This window comes from Cygnus olor, chromosome 19 (assembly GCF_009769625.2).
Source record: "Cygnus olor isolate bCygOlo1 chromosome 19, bCygOlo1.pri.v2, whole genome shotgun sequence".
Classification (NCBI taxonomy): Eukaryota; Metazoa; Chordata; class Aves; order Anseriformes; family Anatidae; genus Cygnus; species Cygnus olor.
In genome coordinates this window covers 10947059-10972100 of record NC_049187.1, presented here as the reverse complement: position 1 = coordinate 10972100, position 25042 = coordinate 10947059, and the positions used below count along the sequence as shown (strand labels likewise).

At 48.9% G+C, this 25042-nt stretch overlaps 1 protein-coding gene across 2 annotated transcripts in view; it reads left to right on the top strand.

Annotated features, from left to right (window-relative positions):
- Positions 1–85: 85 nt before the first annotated feature.
- Positions 86–25042, top strand: part of NR6A1 (nuclear receptor subfamily 6 group A member 1) — an 88336-nt gene continuing 63379 nt past the window's right edge. The window contains exons 1-2 of one of the 2 annotated variants that reach the window (XM_040531338.1): positions 86–270; positions 17157–17216. In XM_040531338.1, coding sequence (XP_040387272.1) covers positions 201–270; positions 17157–17216 — 130 coding nt within the window. In that variant the 5' untranslated portion in view covers positions 86–200. The remainder of the gene's footprint in view (positions 271–17156; positions 17217–25042) is intronic. The other variant, XM_040531339.1, reaches the window with a different exon arrangement.

The window sequence follows — 25042 nt, the reverse complement described above, 5'->3', positions numbered from 1 at the left end:
CGGGGCCAGGGGCGGGGCGGTGGGCGGGGCCTCCAGGGGGCGGTCGGACTACGTTTCCCGTCGTGCCCCGCGCGGGGGGAGAGGGGCGGGGCGGCCCAGCGGCGGTGGCCGCGGCTGTCAGCAGCGCCCGGAGCGGCCATGGGGGCGCGCGGCCGCCGGGGCCCCTGAGAGCGCCGCGCCCCGGCCCCGGCGCCGCCGCCATGGAGCTGGAGCCGCCCGCCGAGCTCCCGGAGCCGCGCGCCGCCGCCGCCAAGGGGCCGCCGCGCAGCGGTGAGTGAGCGAGCGGGGCGCGGGGGGCGGCGGGGCCGGGCGCGGCGGAGCGGAGCGGCGCGGAGCGGAGCGGAGCGGGGCCGCTCGGGGCGGGGCAGCGGCTCCACACGGCCCGGCCCGGCCCGGCCGCTCGGGGCGGCGGGGGCGCAACAAAGGCCGCGCGGCGGGCACGGCCCCGCGCGGCCCCGGCCCCCGGGCCTCGGCCCGGCCGTTCCCGGCGCCGTGTGGGCGCTTCTGCACCCGCAGCGCCGGGGCCGCGCCCGTCCCGCGGCCCCCGGCCCCGTTCGCCGCCCGGGGCGCCTCTCCCCGCACCAAAGGGCTCCCCGCGGGCAGCGGCACCCCCACGCGCGCGGTGCCTCCGTGGCCGCACCGAGCGCGGCTCTGAGCCGTGCCCCCCGCGCGGAGCCGCCCCCGCCGCGTTTTTCCTCCCCTCACGGGCTGCCCGGCGGGGTGGGCGCCGCCGGAGCCCCCGCCGCGGCGCTCTGCTCGCGGGGAAGCGCCTGCGGTGCCCTCACGCGGCGGTACCAGCCCCGCTGCCCGCCTCCCGCGGAAATACGGGGCGGGGGCACCCCCCCCCCCGTGCCCGGTGCCGGCCGTTCGGAGCGGCGCCGTGTCCCGGTGGGTGCCGTGCCCGTGGCTGCGGTCAGCCGTCCTGAACGGGCGGTGTAACAGCCTTTTACTCCTTCGCCTTCCAAAACGTGAAACGCTGGCGCGGTGTTGGGCCACTGCGTGACCTTCAGTCCCTCTAAAGCTCGCTGCAGGCGGGGGAGGAGCGGGAAAGATCGGCTTGTCACTGTGTTAGCTTATAAAGTACCTGCAGATGGTAATGGAGAGCGAGGAGTCTCGATGTTTCCTTATCCCAACACAGATTCAGAGCTCTTCTGATGCCCTGAGGTAGGATTCCTTCTCTCGCTCTTTTAAGGAAAAAATACTTTACGGAATCGTGCCCAAAAGTAGGTTGCGTTATTGGCGGCGATGCTAAAATCCATTAATGAACTTAAGCCCTGCACGTGGCTTCTGTGCTAACCCCGAGCAAACTGCCACAGGTTTACCGGGCTCTGCAGGGAAAGAGCCTCGGAGGAACTTTGAAATGCGGCCGCGGGATCTGAGGGCAGCGGTTACTGGCAATTACAGCCTCATTATCTCAAGGGGCATTTCGCATGTCCTCAGAGTCTAAGGCGATGGCTTTTCCTTACCGCTGTGAGCGCGTCCCCTTCTGTGTAAGAAACACATTTTGTAATTGGGTGAATCGAAGGCAAACGAGTCCAGTCAATTCTTTTTTTAAATAATTTTGTTAGGGCTTTCACTTTTCCTGCACCGCTAGCAATTAGGGCTTGGCGGGATCCCCTTAAGACCAATTTCCCTGGAGTTTCATTTGGTATGTTGGTTTTTTTTTCGTGAACGAAACATAAAATAATTGAAGCGGTATAAAAGCCCTCATATTTCAAATAAAACAAGAGTAAAGCTTGTTATCTAGAACTAAGACAACTCCGGGCGCTTTGTGTGAGTAGTCTTGGAAGATTTAAGTATCGGGAAACTAACTGAATTATTTAGTTCCCTTAACGTTCCCGATGGGTAAATTTCTGATCCGGGTGAACTTTGTGGCAGAAAGAAGGACAAAGTTGTGAGAGCACAGAGAATGCAGAGTTTTCAAAGAAAAATGCCATTGCTTGCATCCCTTCCCTCTCCTACGGCTCTCTTAGAAAGTTTACTGGTACGCACTGACATTTTTAGTGGCTCTTTATGCTTGGTTGCTTTGCATCTGATGAGATAAGCCTTTGCTTAACAAAGACTATTTCATTGATACAGCTAGGTCTTAGTTTACTTGCTATAAACATTTCTTTGAAGGTTTAGGAAGAAAAACAAATTGAGTTGTCGAATGGCAACGCTGCTAAAGTCAAATGTCTCTGAATAAACAAGAAGTTGCGGTGTTATTTCAGCTCGGTTTTGACTTGTGTAATGTGTGTGGCTCTTGCTTTTGTAAATAATAATAGACAATAATAAACACCAGAACTTTGAGCTTGTGGATGTGGTGAGAAATAAGATCTATAATTTAGGAAGAACTGATTCCTCTGTTTGTTTTGGTTTGATGGTTAGATGGAAAAATACCTCTTGGTGTAAAGCTGGAATTCAGTATTGATGGCTTCTGTAGATCATTAATCGGGGGAAAAGGCTTTATGCGTGCCTTTTTGTATTAAAAACAAGACTAGCAATGTATTTAGCAGGCAGTGTGTGATGTGGAGCTGCAACAATTTTTTTCTGCTATGAATTGTTGTAAAGTTTCTCTACAATAGAAAATAAAACGGAATCTTCTGGTCAGGAGGCTGTTTTTACTGCTTGTTGGGAAGCAACGTTGAGCTTTTAGTCGTGTGTAGCAGGTCACTTTTTTTTTTTTTTGGGGGGGGAGGCAAATTTGCAAGTGGTTTAGTGAATTACTGTTCAACTCTTCGTGGTGGCAGCTTTGAACAAATGCTTTTACACTAGCATTCTCTGAGAATGAGAGCACAGTTTATCCTGTCGATAAACTGCCTATTTAAATAAAGCCTTCAGCAGTGTAATCTGGTAATTCTAATGAAGTCATTTACATAAAGAATTGGCCCAGGATTTCGTCAGATGGTTGCTGGTGAGCTGAAATGCATTCTTTCCCTCCAGCTGTATTAAACCAGCCTTTTGATCCTTCCCTTTTTTTTTTTTTTTGAGCCTTTAAGCCACAGTGGTTATCACTTCGCAGAGTTAATTGAGAAAGGGAAGTTGGGGGACAAGAGGACCTGCGAGGTTCAGCTTTAGTCTTAATTATTACAGTTCTAATTACCTAATTAGAAGACTTCAGATTTTATGTTGATAAAAATGGTTCTGTACAGTTTTTTCTGGAAAGAGGAAATACACTGCTGGTCGGCTAGCCTCAGTGAAATTCTGTATTGGTAAATGATTGCCAGTAACTTATCTCGAAGGCAGACTATGCCTGGAGTACCCTAATTCTGCGGCAGCTCTTTGATAAGGAGCTTCGCTCACAGGAGGTGAAGCCCGCGTCCTTCGCGAGGCGTGAGTGGCGCGTCTGCCTCGCGTCGCCTCCTCGCCCCAGCTACCGCCTTTGTGGGGGCGCTGGAAATTTAACTTGGAGAAGTTGCTGGTCGCTGTGAAGGATTAATGCTTTTAGCTGTTTTTCCCTTTGTGTGAAAATGCTGAAAATTCACCAGAGCTCTAACGTCAGGCTGACTGCAAAGTGCTGTGCTGTCCCTGTCTGGAAGCACGTCTCCCGGCTGAAACTTGATGGGAACTTTAAATATTTCAAGGAAATACAACCTCGAATTTTACGTCCTTGGACGTCAGTCTGAAAACTCTCAGGAGGTAGGAGTGCGGAGGCAGTCCGTGCTCTGGCAGAGAGCTGCGGTGGGCGCGCTCTGCGGGGCTGCGCTGGCTCCGGCACGCCTCTGAGGAGCACGTGGCTTACCTGGGTGCCTGGTGGCTCCCAGGGTTGTCGTAAGAAAATGGAGAAAGTTGTGCTGCGTGGAATTTCTGCCAAGCGCTGCCCGCGTCCTCTGCAAGTCTTCTCCTTTGGTCTCCCAGCCATGACCTGACTTCGTTCTTTCGCAAGGCACAGTAAGAACTGCTCTGAATATATCGCTACTGTAAACGTGTTACGTACGCTCTTGCTATGAGATTTTGTGTCCTGAGCCAGCTCTATAAACAGCCTCAGAGAGCTGCCTTTCTGCTGGGCACAGGCAGCAACTGGCCTCACCTGCGGGCAGCTTCCCTCCCTGCAGCGCCGTGTTCTTGGCTACCGAGCCTTGGCTTAGGGTGGGTACCGGCCTAGCCGGGGTCTTCTCTTTTTTTGCAGTGGAACGTAAGCTTTTTAAAGTAGTTTTTTTCCCAGAGTTGGAGCTCTGGGTGTCAGTTCAGCAGGAGCCGAAGTTGCTGTGTTCGTTCCCAGAGCCCTTTGGGCCCGAAGAGAGCTTGGTCCTGGTGCGCTGTGTGGCCATGCCCCGCTCACTGCGGCGTGCCAGGTTCGCTGAGATAGAGTTCCTAGTGGCCGACAGGGTTGGCTGACGTAGATTAAGCCAAAATCAGCAGGCTTCAGTCTGGCTCTTTTATTTCTGTTGATGTCTTCCAAGAAGCGTTTGTTCCGTACCCTGGCGGTGACGGGCGGTGGTGGCAGAGCCACGACCCGCTGGCCCTGCGCTGCCTGGCGCTCCTCTCCCGGGAGCGTTGCTCCTCCGTAGCACCTCAGGCCGGGTTTCTGAATCACCCAGCAGTAACGCTGGGTGCGTGCTTGGTGTTTTTCAGGGAGGGTTAATTGCGAATGCAGCCTCTAGCACCCGGCTTTCCCAAGCAGTCTGTGTCAGCTTGGCCACTCGGGGCAGGGCCCAGCTCGGCCATCGCGCCCCTGCGTCGCATGGAGCCCGCGTGGGGTGGCTGTGAAGGCCGGTCATAAAGCCCCCCTGGTATTTCGTTAGGGACGTGGCTCTACTGCTCTAAATGGGGAAGTCTGTACGAAGCGTAGGCTGCTGGGAGGTGGATTTGAAAGGTTCATGAAGCTCGGTGCTGGGTTTACGGTGGTGCCACCGGCCCGTGCGAACCGGGAGCCGAAGCTCAGCCTTGTAATTGAGGCCTCATTAGAAATTCTTGTTCGGTGCTTCCCAGGCAGAATGTTCTTTTGAGCTTTCAAGTTCGTTTTCTGAAAGCGTCTCTAGAAAGAGAAGAGACGCAGACCTGTGGCTGGACGCGTTTCCCTGCCCTACAGGGCTGCAGAGCAGTGAGGGAGCAGCCGGCGGTGCGGGCGTGCCAGGCAGCCTGCCGGTCCCGAGGTGCGGGAGCGGGCTGACGGTGCGGCTGTTCCGTGCCTCCCGCCTTGCCCGCGGCTTCAGGAGGCTTTTCTTTGCCTGCTTCTCTTTCCCTGCTTCCCCGATGCCTGCTGCATTGCCTCGTTACCTTAACGCTGGAGCCAGCCTTTGGTGTTTCATCTTGATTTACACAGCAGCTCTCCCCAGCGCACCGTCCCTGCCACAGGATGATATCCATAAAAATGACACTTCCTAGTCTTGGAAAAGCTCCCCAGGCCCGGTGGAGACGTGTAAAAAGGGCACCCAGCAGGAGGAGAGGCCCACGGCTTGAAATATTCATCAATCATTTTCCTGGCACCAGGAAACCGATCGGCCCTTCTAAGGGGCAGGGCGTGATCGATCACCCCGTGTGGGAAATGGGACCGCTGCCCTGCCAGGAATGCTCCCGCGTCGGCAGGGAGAGGCGCCGTGTCCGTGTCCTTCCCCGGTGGTGACTTGCACACGAGGCGCGGCAGGCTGCCTTCTGTGTTTGAAAACAAACAAACAGCAAAGTTGTGAAGAAAACTGATTAATCACCTATATGCAATCTCAGCTCAGACTAAAGACGTTTCCGGCACTTGAGCTGAGCTGTGTTTTGCTTCTGGATTTATTTGGTGTTTCTGTAGCTGACAGCAGGCTGTTCTCGTCTCCTGTTCCCAAGCCTCCCTGTCCTCTACCCGCAGGTACAGCAGCTCGCTGCCTGCCCCTGCAGGAGCAGAGTTACAAAAGCTTACAGCTTCTTCGTGAAACGAACTAAGTTTGAAGTAGCTTGTGCTGCAGGCTGATACTGGGGAAGGAACGGACCTCTGGACGCTGGTCCTTTTCTTGCGTGTTTAACCCCTGCTAAAAATAAAAATATATACGTAGACCTAGAGATCGCACAACAATAAGCAGTCACTGCCAGCCTCTGTAGGGTATTTTATTGTAGCAGGCGGATGGGGGTTACTTGAACTCTTATCTAGTAAATTGCTGTAAACTGAAACAAGCAAGTTGTTTACAACTGCGCTTTCTGTGAGGACTCCTGCAGTAGCCGTTGTGTAAGGAATACCGTAATATTTATGGTGAAATAGCTGTCGCTTCCATTGCCAGAATTCCTTCACCAGAAAAACAGTTCTTGCGTGCCTGCTATGGAACGAGCAGCGCTGAGCTCGTGGCTCGGGGTCTGGCGGGGGCAGCGGGCTCGCCGTGCAGGGAGCGCGGTCCTTGGGCGGTGTCGGGCTCACGGGCGCTCGGTGCCGCTGCCCTGGTGCCCTGGAGCTGCTTCGTGCCCTCTGCTGGGGGTGGCACAGCGTGGCTCCCTGGGCCGTTTTCCTTCTTCTGTTTTAAGAGTTCCAGAAGCTTGAACCCGGTGCTGTGAGTGTAGAAGACCCGGCCTTTCAGCCCTTTGCACGTGTGCTCGGGAAGGTGCCGGGCTTTCCCTCCGGGTGGCCAGAGGCCGGAGGCCTTTGTCCCGCGCCTGGGGCTCCCCTCCTCCGGGCCGGCCTCCGGCAAGGCCCCGCGCTGCCCGTCCCCGCTGAGCCTCCCGCGGGCCTCGCACGAGGCCGAGCCGGTGCCCAGGGGCTGCCGGGGGGGCACCGAGGGCTGGGGCACCCACGGCCTTCCCTGTGGGACGAGGAGTCGCGCTCTGGCAGCTCCTCAGGCGCTGAACGCGCTTTCCTGGCATGCCCGTGAAACACCCAGCGAGGAGCAGCGCTGCTCAGTGCATCCTCCGCCTGCTGGGACGGCGTGCTGCTAACCCCTGAAACGGAACAAATGCTTCGTTGGAAGTACTCTGTACTTTTTGTTTTTTAAAGTCTGAGAAACCCCGGTGTTTAGTACACGCCTTCACGTTACGCGCTGGGGTGGTTTATTGGCCGCGGCAGCTCCTGGAGCCCGTGCCCGTAACCGGCGGGTGCCGGAGGCACGCGGGCAGCTGGGTGCATCGTCGGGTACCCAAGGGGTCGGTCCCCGTGCAGCGGCTGAGGGACAGGCTGCCAGCTGCTCTTAAATGCTGGGGACAAAATCCCAGTTAGTAGTTAAAAGCTTTGAAATGACCTTGAATCTAAAGCTGTCCTGAAGTAAATTCACGGCTTTTCTCCGTTGCCAAAGCAGGTAGGTACAACGGCGTGCTGCGCTGCACGGTACAGCGCGTGGTGGCAGCCTTGGGTGAGCACTGAAGAGCAGAATTAACCAGAGTGTGGTTGGGCACAGCATGGTTGCAAGCACGTCTCAGTTTTAAGACAAACTGAAAAATAAAACGGGTTATACGTGGAAATAGCCGAAGAGAATAAAATTGCATGCTCACACCGAATTGCTTAGAAACTTGACTTTATTTTTCTTTTAGAGACTTAACTGCAGTATCTTGTCCTACCTAATAAGAAATCCAGCTGACGTTCAATGTCCGTTGTTAAAAACTAGTTTCTCTTTCCGTAGTCAGTGAGGGTACTGAGCCGCTCACTATTTTCTAAGTGTGCGAATTTAAACAGCTCCAGCCCTGCCGTCAGGAGGGTGCTGTTCCTGTGGCTTTGCTCTGAAACACTGCTCCACTTCTGCGGCTTTCCAACATAGCCGGTAGGATCTGCAAGGTTTTTCTTGCTTCAGCAGTATTCTGGTCCAAAATGATGTTGAAACCCTTTTTCTTTTGTTCTTTGAGCCATTGTTTTTCTGGTTGAGCTTTGACTATTAGAAATTCTGAGTCTTTTTCTTACAAAAATGTTATCCTATTTGTCAGCAAGGAAGATAATGCCCTGTAGCTCATTAAGGTGATAAACTTCTAAGGGGAAGCTGTGATATGCTTGCAGCTCTCGTGCCTTATGTTGTAAATGCTCGAGGAATCATCTCCTGGCCATCCTGCCCCTCTCTGGAACACGGGGCAGCACTCGAGCTGCCTTCACCTCGTTCGGTCCGCTGCAGATCAGGGCACGCTGGGATTGGCTTTCTCCTTTGGTAGGGTGAGCCGCTTCCAGGCTCGGACACGGTTTGTGGCTGCGGGTGGGGGGAGCTGGGCCGGTGCTCAAGTGGCGAGCCGCGAAGCGCGCCGCTGGCCAAGCAGAACGCGGCCATCTGCGGAACGCGGGAGTGCCGAGGTGGGGTTCTTATTTCGGGGTCGTGGGGCGCTCGGTTTCTCTGTAACACGAGGAGAGAACTCGAATGTCTCCGGTTTGGGAGTGTGAGGGTGTCGGGTGCTGCTGAGCAGGGACGCTGTCGGGACAAACGCGGCTGCGGTGGCACGCCTGCCCCGATGCCGCTGCGCGGAGCTCACCGGGAGGAGCCGTGCCCTGCGCAGCACGAGCCTGGCAAGCGCTACAGAGCGCGGTGAGCGAGGGGAGGGAAACCTCTGCCGGCAGCTGGCGGAGCCGCTCGGTAAGTGCCGTGCCTGTGCCTTGCCTTGGCTGGCCCGAGGCGTGGGATGCTGGCCCAGGGGCCACTTGCCCGCTGGTGCCACGGCCTTGAAGAGGCTTTTGGGAGAGCGTGTGAGCCCCTTACCGCAGCCGGGGTGCGGGGGCCCGGCTGGCCGCGGTCGCTTGCCACGAGCACGCTCGGCGGCTGCCCGCTGGTGAGCTGCGTTCTGCGTGCCTCCTCCACCAGAAATCAGTGGAAATGAGGTGCGTGAGGTTTTCGTCAAGGTGATGGTGAGGAAAGCAAATTATTTTGTCTGAGTCGGATATTTTCCATTCGCACGTCAGCTGTCCGGGATGCAGGTTTTCAAAGACACTTTCCTAAAGGAGATGGCGAACAAGTCATGAGCAGAAGGGGAGGTGCTGATACCCTGTCCTGACAGCTGGAGCTGTACGCCGAGGAGCTAATTCCTTTAAGCTGTGTTTTTGCTGCTGCATAAAAAATTGAGTGATAAATTGCTGCTACTGTTTAGCCTGGTTTTGGTGGAAAAAAACCACATGCTGATCTTCAAATGTTTTTAATCTACTTGGTGAGCAAATATGCTCAGCTTCAAACGGAAGAATAGAAACAGATTTCTCTCAGTGTATGTGACTAGTGCTTTAGAATTACAAATTTTACAGTCATGTGTCTTAACCTGATACAAAAAAGACAAAATTTTGTACTGCCTTTTCATGGAAACCAGCAAAACGTGAACTCCTGTATTATTGCTATGAGGTTAGATTAAACTAGAATTAAAGCTTCAGATTTGTCTTTGGAGCAGCAGCGTATACTAAAGTCACTCAAAATGAGTTTTCCACTGGGGAGAATGGTAGCTTCCTTTTTAAAAATGTAGGTATTTTCCTTGGCCTTAAGGTAATCTAGTACACGTGGAGATAAATATCAACAAATATCCGAATGCTAGGAATGATGCTTCTATCTTGGAGTATGTTTTCTAGTTCTCAAACACTTTCTGCCATGTTTTCCGTGATGCTTAGATGTGTGCTACCACACTTAAAAGCTAATAAGAGACATGGCATCCTGCAAAATGAGATTATAGCAGCAGACAGATGCAGATGGAATGAGGCCCAAAGAGAAAGGAGTGTTTCTGGAATTGCAAGCAGCGGGAGCTAATACGGTTTGCAAACAGCAGAGACAGTAGGCAGAGAGGTAGGTGCTGAGAAAGAATCAAATTTCCCTTGATTCTTGTCTGTATGCAGTCCCCATTCCTAGGAGGCCAATAATGTAAGCTTTTCACTCCAACAAAACCCAAAACGTCAGCATTTTAGGGCTGCGAGGCAAGTAGTCAATGAGACTGGAAGGCCACAGATCACTGAATTTCATGAAAGTTGCTTGAGTCAGTAGTCGAGGAAGGAAAACATCTTTAACAGGGCGTAAAACTCAGATCCCACAGCAGACGTGGTTAAGAGGAGCTGCGTGTGCTCTCGGGGTCCAGGTAACTGCAGCTGCAGGACAGCTGCCCCTTCCCGTCTGGTCTCAGGGAGAGGTTCAGAGCTGGCGCTGGTCTCGTGTCCGGGACGGAGCCCAGTGCCTGCTCGCGGGGCGCTGGCGGCTCCGGCTGCAGTGTCGCCTGGAGCTGGAGGCACACACCCGGGCACTGAGCATCCCTCGGGCACGGGGAGCTCCGGGTCGATCCTTTTGCTGCCAAAGGACAGTTCATTTATTGCAGTCATCACCGTGAGCCACAAAACACTTTCAGGTGGCCTGTAGGAAGAAACAAAGACCTCATGAAAATGAAAGAGCACCAACCACGGCTACACCCACACTGACAAACTACGTGTTAAGCTCATTCATTGATTTGGTCCTCTCGTGACATGCAGCGAGAGCTACAGCTCTGGTGATTGATTTATACAACAGAGAATATCATATTTCTAACACCTGCCACTCCCCTGTGCTGAAAATGAGTTATAGACTTAAACACAGGATGCCAACAGTAGCTTTTCTGTATGGTACAGGGAGCGTATCTGCTGCAGCTCAGCTATCTTATTTTAGGATTGAGCACTACAGAAACGTGTTGCAGGTAGGCCCTTATAAAGCTTTCACCCTCTTTCTAATGTGGTGTTTTGATGTTCACTGTGCATTCAGGAGTTAATTTTAATGGTTCAGTCTTTCTGAGCATGCGTGGCAGCAGTGAAGGAATGTTTGCATGCGTAGTTCCTACACCTACTTCTCACGTTCTAGGATGCTGCCAGGATCCTTCCACAGGGCACGACCCCATGGCCAGTAAGTCCTAGTTACTCTTCTCTCCTTTCCAGGTTAGCACAGAGAGCGGAGTCCTAGCAAGCTTCGGCTGGGTGCAGCTGAAGCCCGGTACGGACAGAAGCTGTGACGCTATCTACACAAAATAAAACTTGAACACTGTTAAATTCATTAACCTTGAGGTTAGGGGAAAAACTGTTTTCAGAGCTCACCACATGTCTGTGCTTGCCCAGGATCAGTTTGTCGGTGCTGGTCGTGCACCAGCTGCTGAATTACAAGGGCATGGCAAAGAGGTCCGGTCGTGCTTCCATCCTGAAGCATTGGTGGTTGGCATCCAGAACCACGCACCTCTGGGAACGCTGGCTAACTTACAGCCTGATTTCTGGCATGTTCTACGTGACATAATGTGCTGTTAGTTTTTGGTGGTTGAGTGTTAGTCTGGGTTGATAACGCTTCAAAGATCAGTGGCATCTCTACCCTTGTATAACATTGGTTAACTTTACTTTTTAATGTAGGTAAATCTAGTAGACTGAATAGATGGATTTTTCTAAGGTAGTATGGCAAGGACTTGTGTTGGCCCACGTTTTATCAGTGACCAAAAAGTAAATATAGGATTTTCACTAATGTACAGACAGCACAAAGACTTACAGAATGATTGTGCAATTGATCTTTCAATATTGGAGTAGTCTGGGCTGTCTGCTAGGCAATATCCAGTTCAACCAGAATGTATTCCAGGTAAGTGGCACGTCTGGGAGCAGAGGCAGCGTGCCTTTGGAGCGGGCAGTTAATGCTGAGAAGCGCTGGCTGCGAAATGTGTTTATGAGTAAGTGCCTGTCATTGCAGTGCTTCAGCAAAAAACACTGATGCGATCCTTTGGAAGCTGGAGGTGGGCCCTCCGTGTTCACTGCCCATCGAGCACCGACAGCGCTGCGTTGGAATGCTAACACTGTAGTGCTGCTGAGAGCCCTGGTGCTGATCGCCTAAAATACTGGGAATTGCCCCAAAAGATCAAGGGAGCCTGATAGTCTTGTCTTATTCAGTTTATCAAAAAGACTGAGAGTAATTATGTGGTTGGATTGCAGCTGCGAAAAGAATATCTTGGGCAGAGCTTCCAGTACAAACAGGACCCGGTGTTAACAGACTGCGAACTGAAGCTCTGAATTCAGATTGAAAATACAAATTGAAACCAATGATTTTTTACTATTGGTTACTTCTACATTTTGTAGTCGTTTCTGCTCTCGAATCAGGACAGAATGCCTTTAAAAAGAGATGGGCCTTGTGAATACGGGCAGTGCTGTGCTCTGAAATCCTCACCCGTCCGTGGGAGCTGGGTGGGAAGGTGCGCGCTGTGCGGGCCGCCTGCCGCGGCGCGGTAAAGAAATGCAGAAGGCTTCTGGAAATGTAGTCTGGAACTCACGCGGTAAAGCTGACACCACAGCAACACGCATCTCCTCTCTGCCCCAATTTTTGTGTCTCAGGAGGCATTTCAGGAATCCTGTGACTTTTGATGGCATCAATAAATCAGACACCACGCTGACAGAATTTTCCTGGAATGTAAACAGACATTTAGAATAACAATGTCTGCGTAGCGTTTAGTGAAGGGAACGGTGCAGGTACAGCTCCTTAAGCATGTGGGACGTTGAAGTGCTGTGAATGCTTGCAGCTCTGTTGGTAAATAGGAACCGTGATTGTTTTCCATGTTAACAAAAATAACTCAATATTTATCACGAAGTGACCTTACTTCCCGCTCCTCTCTCCAAGCAGCATGTTTTCAGCGGAGAGGTGAGACAAGAAGCTCCGCCTGATGTAGGGGAAAGGGGAGGAATGTCTCTGTATGGTAAAATTCGCTGATAAGGGATAATGAATCACCTTTAACTCGGCTCTGCTTAGCAGTAGCTGATCTGGAGAGCTGCGGGCTGGTCAGCCTTGCCTCAGTCCCTGGGGAAAGTATGGAGCTCATCTTCCCGAAGGATGTTTCCAGGCACAGGTAGGACAGGAAGGTAACTGGGAACGCTGACGGGGGCTTACCAAGAGCAAACCATGCCTGAGCAGGCTCCTTCCTTCTGTGCCGGGATGGCTGGGCCCCCGAACGGGGGGAGAGCTGACTGCCATTTACCTTAACCGTAAGCAAGGCTTTCGACACGGTCTGACGTGCCATCGTTGTGGCCAAATGGGGAAATGTGAGCGAAAAACTACCTCTGCTGTCTGGCTCAGAGGGTAGCAGTCGGTAGTTAAGAGGCTGACGGGTGGCCGGGTACCGAGGGGACCTGTGCAGGGTCGGTGCAGGGGCAGTGCTGCTTGGTGCCGGCACCAGCCAGGGCACGACGGGGCGCGTGTCTGACCGGCCGGCGAGGCTGGGCTGCTGTTCTGGAGGGCACAGGAGGACCTCAGTGACCAGAAGGAAAGGATTGACTGAAACCTCCAGGTTCAACAGAGACCAACGTCAAGCCCCGCATCTGGGACGCGGTAACCCCCTGCAGCTGCGGTGCGGCTCTGCCGAAACGGCGCGGGGCCCTGCCGAGCCTCGGGGTGTCGGCAGGGTGTGCTGGGGTGACAGCTCGCCAGGGGCCGCCTCGTGCGTAGCCAGCAGGCGGTGGGGAGCGTGACGGCTCCTTGGAGCAGTGCTGGGCCCCCCCGGCACAGGACAGGCCGGTGAGCTGAAGTAAGGCCGGAGGAGGGCTGCTGGGAAGGCTGGGGGCTCCAACGCCTGACAAATGAGGACAGGCCGAGGGGATTGCGTTTGTTTAGCTTGGAGAAGAGGAGGCTAAGTGGAGATTAACTGTCGGCCTTCCAGTCCTTTTAAAAGTGGTTCTAGGAACAAATGGAACCAGACTCTTTGGAGGTGTATGGCAAAAGGTCAAGACAGCGATCACAGGTTGCAGCTATGGAAATTTCCTGCTGGATGTTTTGAGGGGGATAAAAACGTTATCGGCAGTGATGCAGTACTGGTGTCTAGAGAGGCCATGGAGTCAGTATCCTTAGAGGCTTTCAAAGCTTTGGTGAACAGACCCCTGGTCAAACTGATCCAGCCTTGAAAACAGGTCTGCTTCCAGTGGAAGGGCGCTAGGTGAGCGACAGAGACCTTCCAACGTGAATCTCCTGATGGTTATACAAGTACGATTCTGCTGCTTCTGATCGTAGGGCTCCTGCAGTTGTTCAGGGCACCGTGCCTTGCGTGCTGTACTCCTTCTGTATGGGATGTGATGGTTACCTTTGGTGCTGGGCTGCCAAAACTCGTGCACCGATACCTTCAAAGTCCAATGCTATGTCACAGGTTCAGGCTAAGTTCATTTCTAGGAGTAGCCTCCGTGCACCCCTTCAATTAGCATAAACGGGGACAAGGGCAGGCAAAGGTCAAGAGAAGTTCAGAATAGCATAACCTCTAAAAAGCTGGCATTTCCCAACGTTCCTCATCCTGCAAAGCTCTCCTCGCTCTCCTCGCCATCGTGTTTACTATACAGCTGTAAAAGTCGAAGAACAAGGCCTGGCTTGATACAAGGGAAGTTAGAAATCGAGTGGTTGAGAATAGGTAGCATTGTTGCTTAAAACAGGAGAAATAATTGATTTATGTTATGGTGGCCAATTAGGCTGTAAAGTAGGAAAGTCTTAAAGCAACCCTGTGGCTTCAAGGCAGCCTTGTGCTCTGATTTCTGCCCAGCAAATAGCGGGTACCCCAATAAAGGTCATCAGCTCCATGAGCTAAATTATTAATTCCTTTCATGCCACTCAGGGCTTGTAAACAGTATATAATCCAAGAAAACAATTGGCACTGTTCACTTCTTGGGCAGAGGAAAGGTCAGAGGGTAAATAGTTGTATTGGCACCAGCTGCTCTTCATAGCTGAGCAGACTTTTGTCCTTTTCATCTGTTAGCGCAAACCTGTTTCCAAAGCTGTAGCCGGTTGTTGATCCATATCTCCTCTCTTAGCTGAATTGTTTTTAGGAGCCTAATGTTGCATGTAATGATGAAAATAAAAGGGCTGGAGGGGAGGGATGTGTGCAAGAACCAGCATTGCCATGCTTCATAAAGAGCTGTATGAAATATTGAACATGCTGATTTATGTGAATAAGAGGCATTTTGTAATTCACCTATTCAAGGCAAGTTGTAAGGTAAGTTGTTGCTGCTTTTTTGGTGTCTTGACTCACCGTGTTTCTGCTGGGATGGCGTTGTGTGGCTCACAGCAGGGCTTGGCCGAACACGGAGGTGATCCGAGTAACTTCAGAGCTGGGCACTAGGAGAGCTGTGACCAGTGTGCTAGCCGTGGTGAATCTTGGTAATTAAAAAATCGATGTAATTTCAAGCATGAACTGAAATTATCCTTTCAAGTGTAGCTAGGAGGTGTTGCACTTCTGTTGTCTACAACTTTTCATGTGGCATTGTAGCAAACAGTGTAAAACTTCAAGAGCCTACCCCAGCTTGCTGGTGAAATGCTTACCAGTCAGAATTACTCTTCCGAAGGCACGTGTGTTATTTGGTTGCTTTTTGAATGATACTTGATAAATTATTCCAGATGTTTGCAGGTGTAGCTTACTGCCCTAAGTGCTGGTTATTCACACCGCCGCTTCTCGAGTGCTGCGGGCTGCGCTCTGCCATCTGGCTGACTGGGGGGCAGCTGACCTCTCCTTGCCAGAGAGCAGCAGGTAACCTTTAAATGACCATCTGCTGATCTGTTACTTCAACCTTTCTGAAAGCTCAGTTGTGCACAGAACTGGTGTCTCCATGGACTAAATCTTGCCATTCTCAGAAGGATAAAACTAATGCTGCACTTACTATTGAAGTTATCTTGGCTATATATGAAAGCATATTTAGCTTTAAGTAGGGGGGGAAAAAAAAGCGGCTCTTTCCAGGTATCTAAAATTGTTATACTGCATGTAAAGAATCTTTTTTACTCTCAAAAATGTGTATAGTTTGAGTTGCCTATAGCTCTTTCAGAGGGTTAGCAATTCCTGCATTAAGGAGATCATAGAAATAAGGTGGAAAACAGGAAGATGTAAAACTTTTTTTTCCTGTAAGCAGATCAGAAGAGCTGTAAAATGTGCTGCATGGCGTGTGGCTGTCGGAAGTGCTACAGGATGGCTGTGCCATACACAGCTTTCTGGACAATGGTGTGAGAAACACAAGGAAGAGCCAAGCCATGCAAATGCATGTTTGTTCAGAAGTTCTGGGCAGTAAATATCTCTAGTTCAACAGAAAATAAGATAGGCATAACCCCGGCCGTTCTTGAATAAACCTGTCACTTGCTTTTATTGTGAGTGGCAGTTAAGACGTTGAACTAAAGCTGTTGGTCTTGTGTAGTAAGACCGAGGCTCCTCAGCAAAGAGCTCAGTAGGTGTGGCTGAAAATATAGCAGGATTAATTTCCATAAGCACGGTGCTATGTCTGCTCTTCGTGTTCCATGACAATGGTCTGCTGAAGGGTTTACATTCATTTGTGGTTTGCCTAATTAGAGCAGAACTTTGCACTTCTCAGTGTAAACAGAAGTCCTCAGTGAATTGCTGCTGCCGAACGAATCAGAACTGTAAGAATGTGAAACGCGTGGTTTGGCCTGGCAGCAAACCCTGGCTGCGGGCTGAGCTGGGCTTCTGGGGCTGTGTTCTGGGGCTGAGGAATGTAAACTTGTAGTATGCGTTTGCTGGCTCTTAAATATGACAATTATATAAAAATTGTGGTATCTACCATCCTAAAAATGATGGAGAGGGAGACTGATTTGTTGAACTTGGGCATTTGTGGTGATGGGATAAGAGTAAATGTTGTCTTTTTTTTTTTTTGAGAGAGATCCAGCCCCAAAGAGAATAATTCTTCATGCTACCTAATCTCAGATTAAAACTGACCCCATTACTAGAAGATGACTTCCTTGGTTTGGATCTTGGGAAGTTGGGTCTTTCCCGAAGTGCAGAGAATACCTGGCTCTTGGTTCAGATCACGCTTTTTTTTTTTTTTTTCATTTGCAAGCACAGGAAGGTAGTTCTGTTTCTTTCTCAGATGTTAGAAAATAAAGCTTTTCGGAATGTCTTTTGTCTTTAAAGATACTTGCTTCAGGTACTGCTTCAGATCAAATGCCAGCATTTTGTATGCTTTTGGAAAGGAATCTGTCCTCCTATCAGGAATCTTTTGAAGGCGCGCTGGACACAGTTGTCATCTCTTTTCTTCTGCAGTAATGCTCCGCTTAACAGATGCTATTGTGTACAGTTTAAAGCAGACAGAATTTAGGATTTCTTCATGCTGAAGTGTTCTGAAATCATGTTCTTATCTAACTTGCAGTGGTTTTGCCGGAATGGCAATTCTGAAAAGCAAATCTGCAGGTAATGGGTATGTGAGATAATATTGTAAAAGGGAAAAGGGCAGCGTTGTTAAAAACTGCTTCTCAAAGCTACTTCCATAGATAAGAAAGATATGCCTATTTAAATTAAATGTACGTTTTCAAAATTAAAAACTTCTTAAGGCACTTGGTAAAACGCACATCACAATTTTCTCATTTTCACTTTCTCATTAGCTACAGATGTGGAGCAGATGAGTTCCTCTTCTCCTGTCCTTCCTATGAACTCCATGGGCAGTAAGTACCTCTTTTTCTTGCCAAATATAATGAGGTAGAATTTCTCACTCTGAGATCATGTAAAGAGATGAATTCATACTTCACTGTAGAGACTTTGAGAAGTTTTACAGCTAATGCTTACTCACAGAACCGAGGATCTGATATTTCATTAGCTTTCTCACAGAAGTAGCACAGTCCAGGTCTGTACATCGCTGTTTACACCAGCACAGGGTAGGTCGGGTACGATTTTACCATGAGAGATACATCAGTGAAAGCTGTAAAGTGGACGCCTGAATGTTAGTGATACAATGATTAAAAAGGAACCTGAGGTGCTGGTAGATTACATTGACCTAAAAGTATCCATCTGAAGTGTATCCCTATTAAACTTAGAAATGCTAGGGCTGGGGATTTCTAATGAAACTGAAAGCAGTTGGTAAAATCTTCCATTTCAGTGCAATTCTGGGCCTGTAACGTTCTGTGACTAAAAATCTGGGCTGCTGGACACTTAAAATAACGTGAATACAGAATTCTTTTTTAATACTCCATCTAGTGGTATTTGCTGTGTCCAAGGATCGAATGCATTTTGTTGGTTATAATCCACTAGATGGCAACAAGTCCTTGTTGGACTTGCAGATGTTACAGACCTAAATCAATACAATTCTATTCATAATAGAGGGATGAGTTATGTGCAAATTTGTAATTTAAAGCAACTTTTTTGTCATTTTTAGAAACACTCTGGATTTTTTAAGTGTGGCATACTATTAACTGACATTTTAAAATAATGTTCGGATGCTCAGAACTGCTAAAGTTCTTCCAGAGTCAGGACACTGGTCATTCCACTTCTGTTATCATGCCGATGGCACTTACTTTTATTGGAGAACTGTGGTTCCTCTGCAAGGGGAAGGGTTTCCTCCCTCTGTAATGAGAACAGTCCTGTGGAATGAACGTAAAATAGGCTCAGAGTTGCAAACGTGCATGCAGTTATGTGCGTGTTAAGGAATACTGTTATATTCATCTAGCTAGGCTTTCTTGTAGTTGTTCACTTTTATATAGAAATTTCACATGCACGTATAATAGTTATTTTCATAAACTATATGTGTATAGCTTATGAAAATATCGCTTAATGTTCTGTTGAATCTTTGTAGGCTGACATAGCTTACAGTTAATGCACGAGGGGCCGGAATGCAGTAAGAGGTATTGAGACTTAATTTTCCCCTGTATTCTCATATCAGGATGTATCTGCCAAATACTGAAAGCAAAGGCTGTCTAAGATGAGTTGAATGACCTCTTTTTCCCCTAAATATTTGTATATTATTGCTGGTCTGAATTTGTCTAGCTGCAGCTTTGTCTGTGTTACCTTTGCTAAACCGAAAAAATGCTTGTCAAACTTCTGTTCCGTATGAAGTTATTTATATAAACTTTTCATAAACTAAATAAACTGAGCGCCTTGAGTTCTTTTCACGTCTTCCTGTCTTTCGATCACACCTGCAGTGCTGGTGGGCAGGCTGACCCTCAGCAGCTGGGACACGGGCACGCTGCCGGCGCTGCCAGCCGGTAGGAGTGTCGGGTGGGCAGCTGGGCCCTCGCACCCGAGCCGCTGGGCCTTGATAGATGAGCCCTGGCAATTCCTGCTGGGGCAGCTCCTAGACCTCTGCAGCCCCAGCTGTCCGGTCCGCAGTGCTGGCGGCACTGGGTGTGCGCTGGTGCTCGGCTTCGTCCTGCGCTCGTGCAGCTGGTTCTGCTGCCTGTGCTGCGGCTGCTGGCCTCTGCTAGGGAGCGAGCAGCTGGCGCCAGAAGCATCCCAAACTTCCCAAGCATGATTTTTCAGAAATGCTGAGTATGTCGGGTAACCTGTTTTCCCCTAGTAGTTTTTTTTCTTTGCTTTCTCATTACAAAACATGATTAAAGCAAAAGACTTACGGATTTTCACGATGGAGTAGAAAACTGAGTTCTTATGCTTCTTTGTGCATTAGGAGTATTGTGCTGTGGAGTGTCTGCTTAAACCTTGCGATTTTCATGCATTAGCAAACTTGTTCTGTAGTTTTCTGTCTGAAATGTCTGTCTTGGAGTAATTGCAGTGAATTATTTTCACATTTTTTTGCAGTAAGGACGAACATCTGGCAAGACTTTATTTTGTATTTTCATACAGATGTATGTGGGGAAAACCAGTAGGTCAAGTGAGATTTTGGTGTTTAAAATAACACAAATGCTTTCTTGTATATTGTTTAAGAAGCCACTGGAAAAAATACAAATTGTGTGCTCATACTTTTTCAGGAAGTCTTCCAAACATGCTGAAAAATTTGGAATTTCAAAGGCAAAATGTCAAACTGCATCAAAACAATTCATTTGTCTAGCTCTCATGGCTAAACAATTCTGCAGGCATGCTTTCAGGCTGATCACTTCTGTACTACTGCAGTGAACTTTCTAGATCCAAACTGATTTTTTCCAAGGGTTTCACTAGAAAAGCTCTGTGTAGGTGGCTGGCACTGAACAAAGCCCTTCAATGTCACACCTGGAAGATTTTTTCTAAAGCCGTGTTTTGCAGAGTTGTCTTCAGTTTGTGCATCAATTGAACTTGGCAAAGCCGTTCCCGTCTAAAATTAAACAAGTTGGTCTTCTGGCAGAATGAGTAAAGGGGATTTATTGCTAATTTTCCCCTAACTGGAGTTTACATACCATTAGTAAGTTCTGACTGGATCTGTGCAGCACATCACTGTTACTGTGGGGTACCCCGCACAGCGCGTCTGACCAGGCTGCTTTCAAAACGATCCCCTAAAAATAAGCAACTGCGGGAATAAACAAGGCTCAAGAAAAATGATTGGGCGCATTAATACTGTGAATTGACTGTGATACTTCTGCTGGGCGAAGCAGCATTCACCGTCGCCCATCTGGTCGTGCCTGGTGCTGCGTTTTGGGGGCTGCGGGGTGCACGTGGGGGGCTTACCGTGTGCTGGTCTCTGCAGCTGCTGCCCAGTGCTTTGCAGAGACCGTGGGGCTCCTGGGCACGTGTCTGTGTCATGTAAATCATGGAGACTTTGGAAGACTGCTGAAGAGGTCTTTTTTTCTGCCTCAAGGCAGCGGCAGCTATGTCTGCCACGCGTACGGAAGCGTCTGATCCTCCCGGGATGGCCGCGGAGCTGGCGCGTCCCCGCCTGCCCGGGCAGTCTGTGCCAGCGCTGCCCCGGACTGCCTCTCGCACAGGGCGTCCCCGACCTGAGCTCTCATCTCTGTAGCTGAAGCTGGCCCTGCCACCACAGCGATGAAGAGAGCCCTCTGCAGCATCTTACATCACCAGTGACTTGCTGCTGTCCCCCTCCCGTTCTTACCCTTGTCACTTGTAATCCGTGCAATCTCAATTCCTTGTCATCTCTCACTGATCGCTTTTTAGGGTTAGGACTTGATGTTCCATCAGTTGTCTCCGTCAGAAGGAAGGTTCATTTCCCATAATCAGGTGAAGCTCGCTGCATAGGCTTGTGCTTCTGATAGTGAAAGCACAGAGAGCATAGAGATTTACAAATGCAACAAAGAGTTAAGTGTTGTTTTTATTAGAATGGTTGATCAAGTAAATTTTCTCTCCCTCATGCCCCTTTAAGTCCTATTGTAGCTCTTCCGATCATTCCTTACAGTCTGTTAGCTGTCTTATGTACATTTGGGTCTTTTTTTAAAAAAAAAAAAAGTACTTTTTAACATATGTAGCTACATTTAATGTTCAAATTTGTATCATGTGAAAGATACTTGAAGTCACTGATAAACACCAATAATCTATTCCTGCTTTTCAGTGTTTACTTCTCAAGTATAATTCTTAAAAAAAACAAAAACAAACCAACAACAAACAAAAAAACACAGCAGAATATAAATATTACAAGATACTGTTTTAATGTGCTTCAGTAGACAGTACAGACTTGTACAAAAAGGCAGTGACTGCGGTTGATCAGGCTTCCACATTTAAACAGAACGCTTTCTGTATCTTTACAAGGTGTCCAGCATGGACGCAGCTTCCATTGAAGCTGGTAAGTGACAGGGAGGAATAAGTCAGTCTGCACTGAATCTGGATCATGATTGTTTTCCCGTATTTAGAACAAAAACACAGCCTTGAAAAAAGCTGTGTTCGTGCCCTGTTATAACATCTGCTTTTCTACAGGGAATGCTTATTTTATCCAGAATTTACTGCTTTGTAAAACATTTAATCTTCGCAGCGGCTGTCAGGTGGCAAAGCATCCGTGTGGGCCTGTGCTCATGAAGGAGTGTGACCCACTTGTCCCACAGCTCTTGGCGAGGTGATGGCAGGAGCCATAAACCCGCCCTATGGCCAGCGGTAGGAGAACCTGAATTCAGTGCTGCTTCAGCAAGAAGCGTACGTTCCTCTTGCCAGCAAGCCCCAAGCAGTACGAGTGTGCAGTCTCTCAGCTAGCTGGTCCGCAGTTTGCATTCATTGATCAGTGAGTTGATAGAAATGAAAACCCACCGACAGCAATGAATGTTGAGTGCAGCCATTAGGTGCTGGGACGCGAGCGCCGCTCCTGCGGGCAGCTCTGCTCTTCCTGTGCTTCCACGTGGGACGGTCGGTATCGCAGCCATCCCAGTCTCAGGGCACACAACTATTTCAGGGCTTCTTGTATCTCGGAGACTTCTGGGAAGTACACTTACACAGGGAGAAGAGCAGGGAAACGTTCTTCACTTTAGAAACAGCATTAAAAATACACGATTTCGTTTTTTCATAAAGGTGATTTTGCTTGGTTACTCCACTTAGGCTACAGATTCCTGCTGTCAGGCATATTGATTTTGTAATCAAGACCACTCTTGACTCTGTACCACAAGGGCTTGAGTCCTACATCTGATGTGGTTCAGCTGGGACAGGCAGGGTACGGGGTAGATACTGCTGAGATGCCTGGGCATTCACCTTTCCTTTCCTTGGAAAGGAAGGCTGTTTTCTTGCTGTCGCTTTACAAGCAGGCAAACATGAGTTGCAGGAGCAGCTGGAACTTGCTGGGAGGAATCCAGTCCATGGCCAGTGTTCCCAGTGAGCAGCTGCTGAAATTGAGCACAGGTTCCTATGAGCAAATGAACTGACATTCCACAGCTTTTTCCAGACGAGCTCAAGTTGCCAGTCCAAATGGAAAGGAGGTTTTCCTCCTGATCTGGCCTATATTCCGCTATTTTGAACATATACCATACCCAGACTTGTTTCCAAGCATGCCATATGCCGTGGATACATTACTGCTTTTGTGCTGCCCATAGAAAACCTTCCATTACTCAGTTTTTTTTTTTGCAGAAATTCTGGTCTAGCTCATAGTCTTTTTGTTTATTGTTGCTGTTAAATAGAAAACAACCATTTTTTTTTTAACCAGTTCATTTTTGGAGAAGGTAGGGAAGTAGAGCTGGAAAAACTCAACCTCTAGCTCTTAATATAATCTAAATCATGACCTGTTAATAGCAACCATATGTGAAAAACTCTGAAGGTTCAAGCTTTCCATTTAAGAGAGGGTTTGTGATAAACCTCAAGGTACAGTCAACGGTCGATGGTTTTTTTTAGTTCTCAAACTCACCGACAGCGTTGAATGTTCACTGAAGCTATCCAAAGACGGCTGTGTACATGCACTGTACATACTTTCCATGCATATGTTTTCCATAGACTAGCAGTGGAAACACTGCTGAGGGCTGCACATTCTTTATTGTAAAGTCTTAAACTGCAAGTATTTTAATTACGAAATGGAACCATGCGGACTAATGAATAGCAGAAGTGTAACACTACTGTTATCGATGCTAGCTTGACTTAGTGGTTCTTAAACCAGCTTCGAGTATATCTGAATCACAGTTGTGAAAAAGCCCTCCTCCTGTGGATGTGCACGCTGTAAATAGCATCACTAAGGTTTTTAAAGATGTTTCTGATTCCTTTATAAAGCTCACTTAAAAAAAAAAAAAAGACACCTGTAACTGTAAATCCTCCCAAGTGTGAGGAGGAGGGATCTATTTCTTAGTACGTGATGTCTGTCTGTGATCCTACAGCTCATGTCCCCTTTCTTCTCGACTGTGGTTTCTAAAAGCCTTTCTCTGTGCCGTTGCTCGAAGGCATTCAGGTTCTCAGCGACTGCCTGCTGAACCGAGGTGACCCCTCAGAGGCCAGAGCATCGCTGGGCAGAGCTGCTTGAGCGAGGTGGGCACTGGGCACGCTGCTGACTCCAGGTGGATTGACTTCACGCTAACGTGTTTTTCATCTTGGCTGCAGTGGAGGTGACGTTCCCAACCTTGCTGATGGGCAGGCAGCACAAAATCATTTCTACCTCTTGCTGCTTCTGCTTGCTTGTCTGATATTCTGAGCTACTTCCTACATGTTGCAGCGAACCCGCAGGTACATCCGCAGTTGTCTGTGGCAGCTGAAAACGTGGAAGGGCCTCACTGACCCCCAGGTGAGTCTGTACGCTCTGGGCAAGCTTACAGAGGCACTTGGTGTTGGGCTTTGTTCAGAGCCTGATTCCTCCCGTTTGGTGGGAGTCCATCAGCCTGGTGTTAAGTGGCTTGGGAAATCCTGCCCAAAGTGGACAACTGCCTCAAAAGTCTTTCTGATTCTCGGATCATTTTTAATACTATCTAGAGCGTTACTGGAACAGCTTTTCCCTTAAACTGTGAGTTTTAAACTGAGCATGTAAATGTCTGCCTAAGAACGTACCGGTCAGAATACCTGAATTGTATTATCTTCTTCCTGTAAAGTGGAAAAATGGATTTATTCTCCTTAGATTTCTATATTGCGTTCAGTTACCTTCACTTTTTCCACCTGGCTTCCATGGTTTGAAAGAGAAATTACTTGCAGCTTGTTTGTTAACAATGGAATCTATTGCTTTATCTGAAATAGCTGCTGTAAGTGAAATGGAGCCTGCAAAGCTTGTAGGAATGATTTCACTTTAAAATTCTGTAGACTAGCTTTTAATTCAGTGTTTTCTCTTGTCGTAGGGACTAAGTCTCTCTCTGAATATCTGAGCTGATACATGTAACTGAAAAAATAATTCTCTTATACTGAGTAAGTTGTATCTTTGAGAGATGAGCTTGTTCATAGAATATAGCTTGTAGACTGCACTTAAATGGACTGACTTCAGTGGTACCATTAAACATCAACTGATCCTGAAAATTAAAGAAATTCTCTGAAAATTAGTCTCACCTTGTTCCTGCAATCTTTTTGGAGTGGGAGCTGGTGGAATGAACAAAGAACATTTGCATTAATAACAAGCAGTGATCGACCTCAAGTGTTGAGCCCCGTGAGTGCCTGAATGTGAAGGGTGACTACAGGTGGTAGGTACAGCATAAAGCAGGGGAACCAAGTGCAAACCAAGCATGAAACGGTATGCATGTATTACACAGAGAAGCTTTTTCTCAGTTCACGTCTTCCTCCTTTTGTACCTCCACTGACCCTCTACCCGGTAACTGTCGTCATCTCATTTCGGAAATGGAAAGCGTTTTTTTTCTGAACGCTACAAACAGTGTGCATATTATTTCTATATTCTGGCTGCATGCTCCCTCCCTCTTGCAAAGTTCAAAGCTCTCAATCAGCTAGATTTTGGTCAGAATCTGAGATGAAAAAAATATTCCCCAGAAACAATGGAACTGGGCAATGTGTGCAGGCTTGGGATGGACAAATGAAATTGTTACAAGCGTCCTTTTGTAGGGGATTTCTCCCCCAAACTGCCTACAGAATCCATTTTCTCTTTTCACTGACCAAGTGTTTTCTCTCTCCTGGTGTGTGTGTGTGTTACATTTTTATATGGAGGGTATGCACATTGTGTAAGCACACTCGGAGGGTCACCCTGTTACCGCAAGGGCCATCTGGCAATGACAGCAATGTGCACGACCAGCCT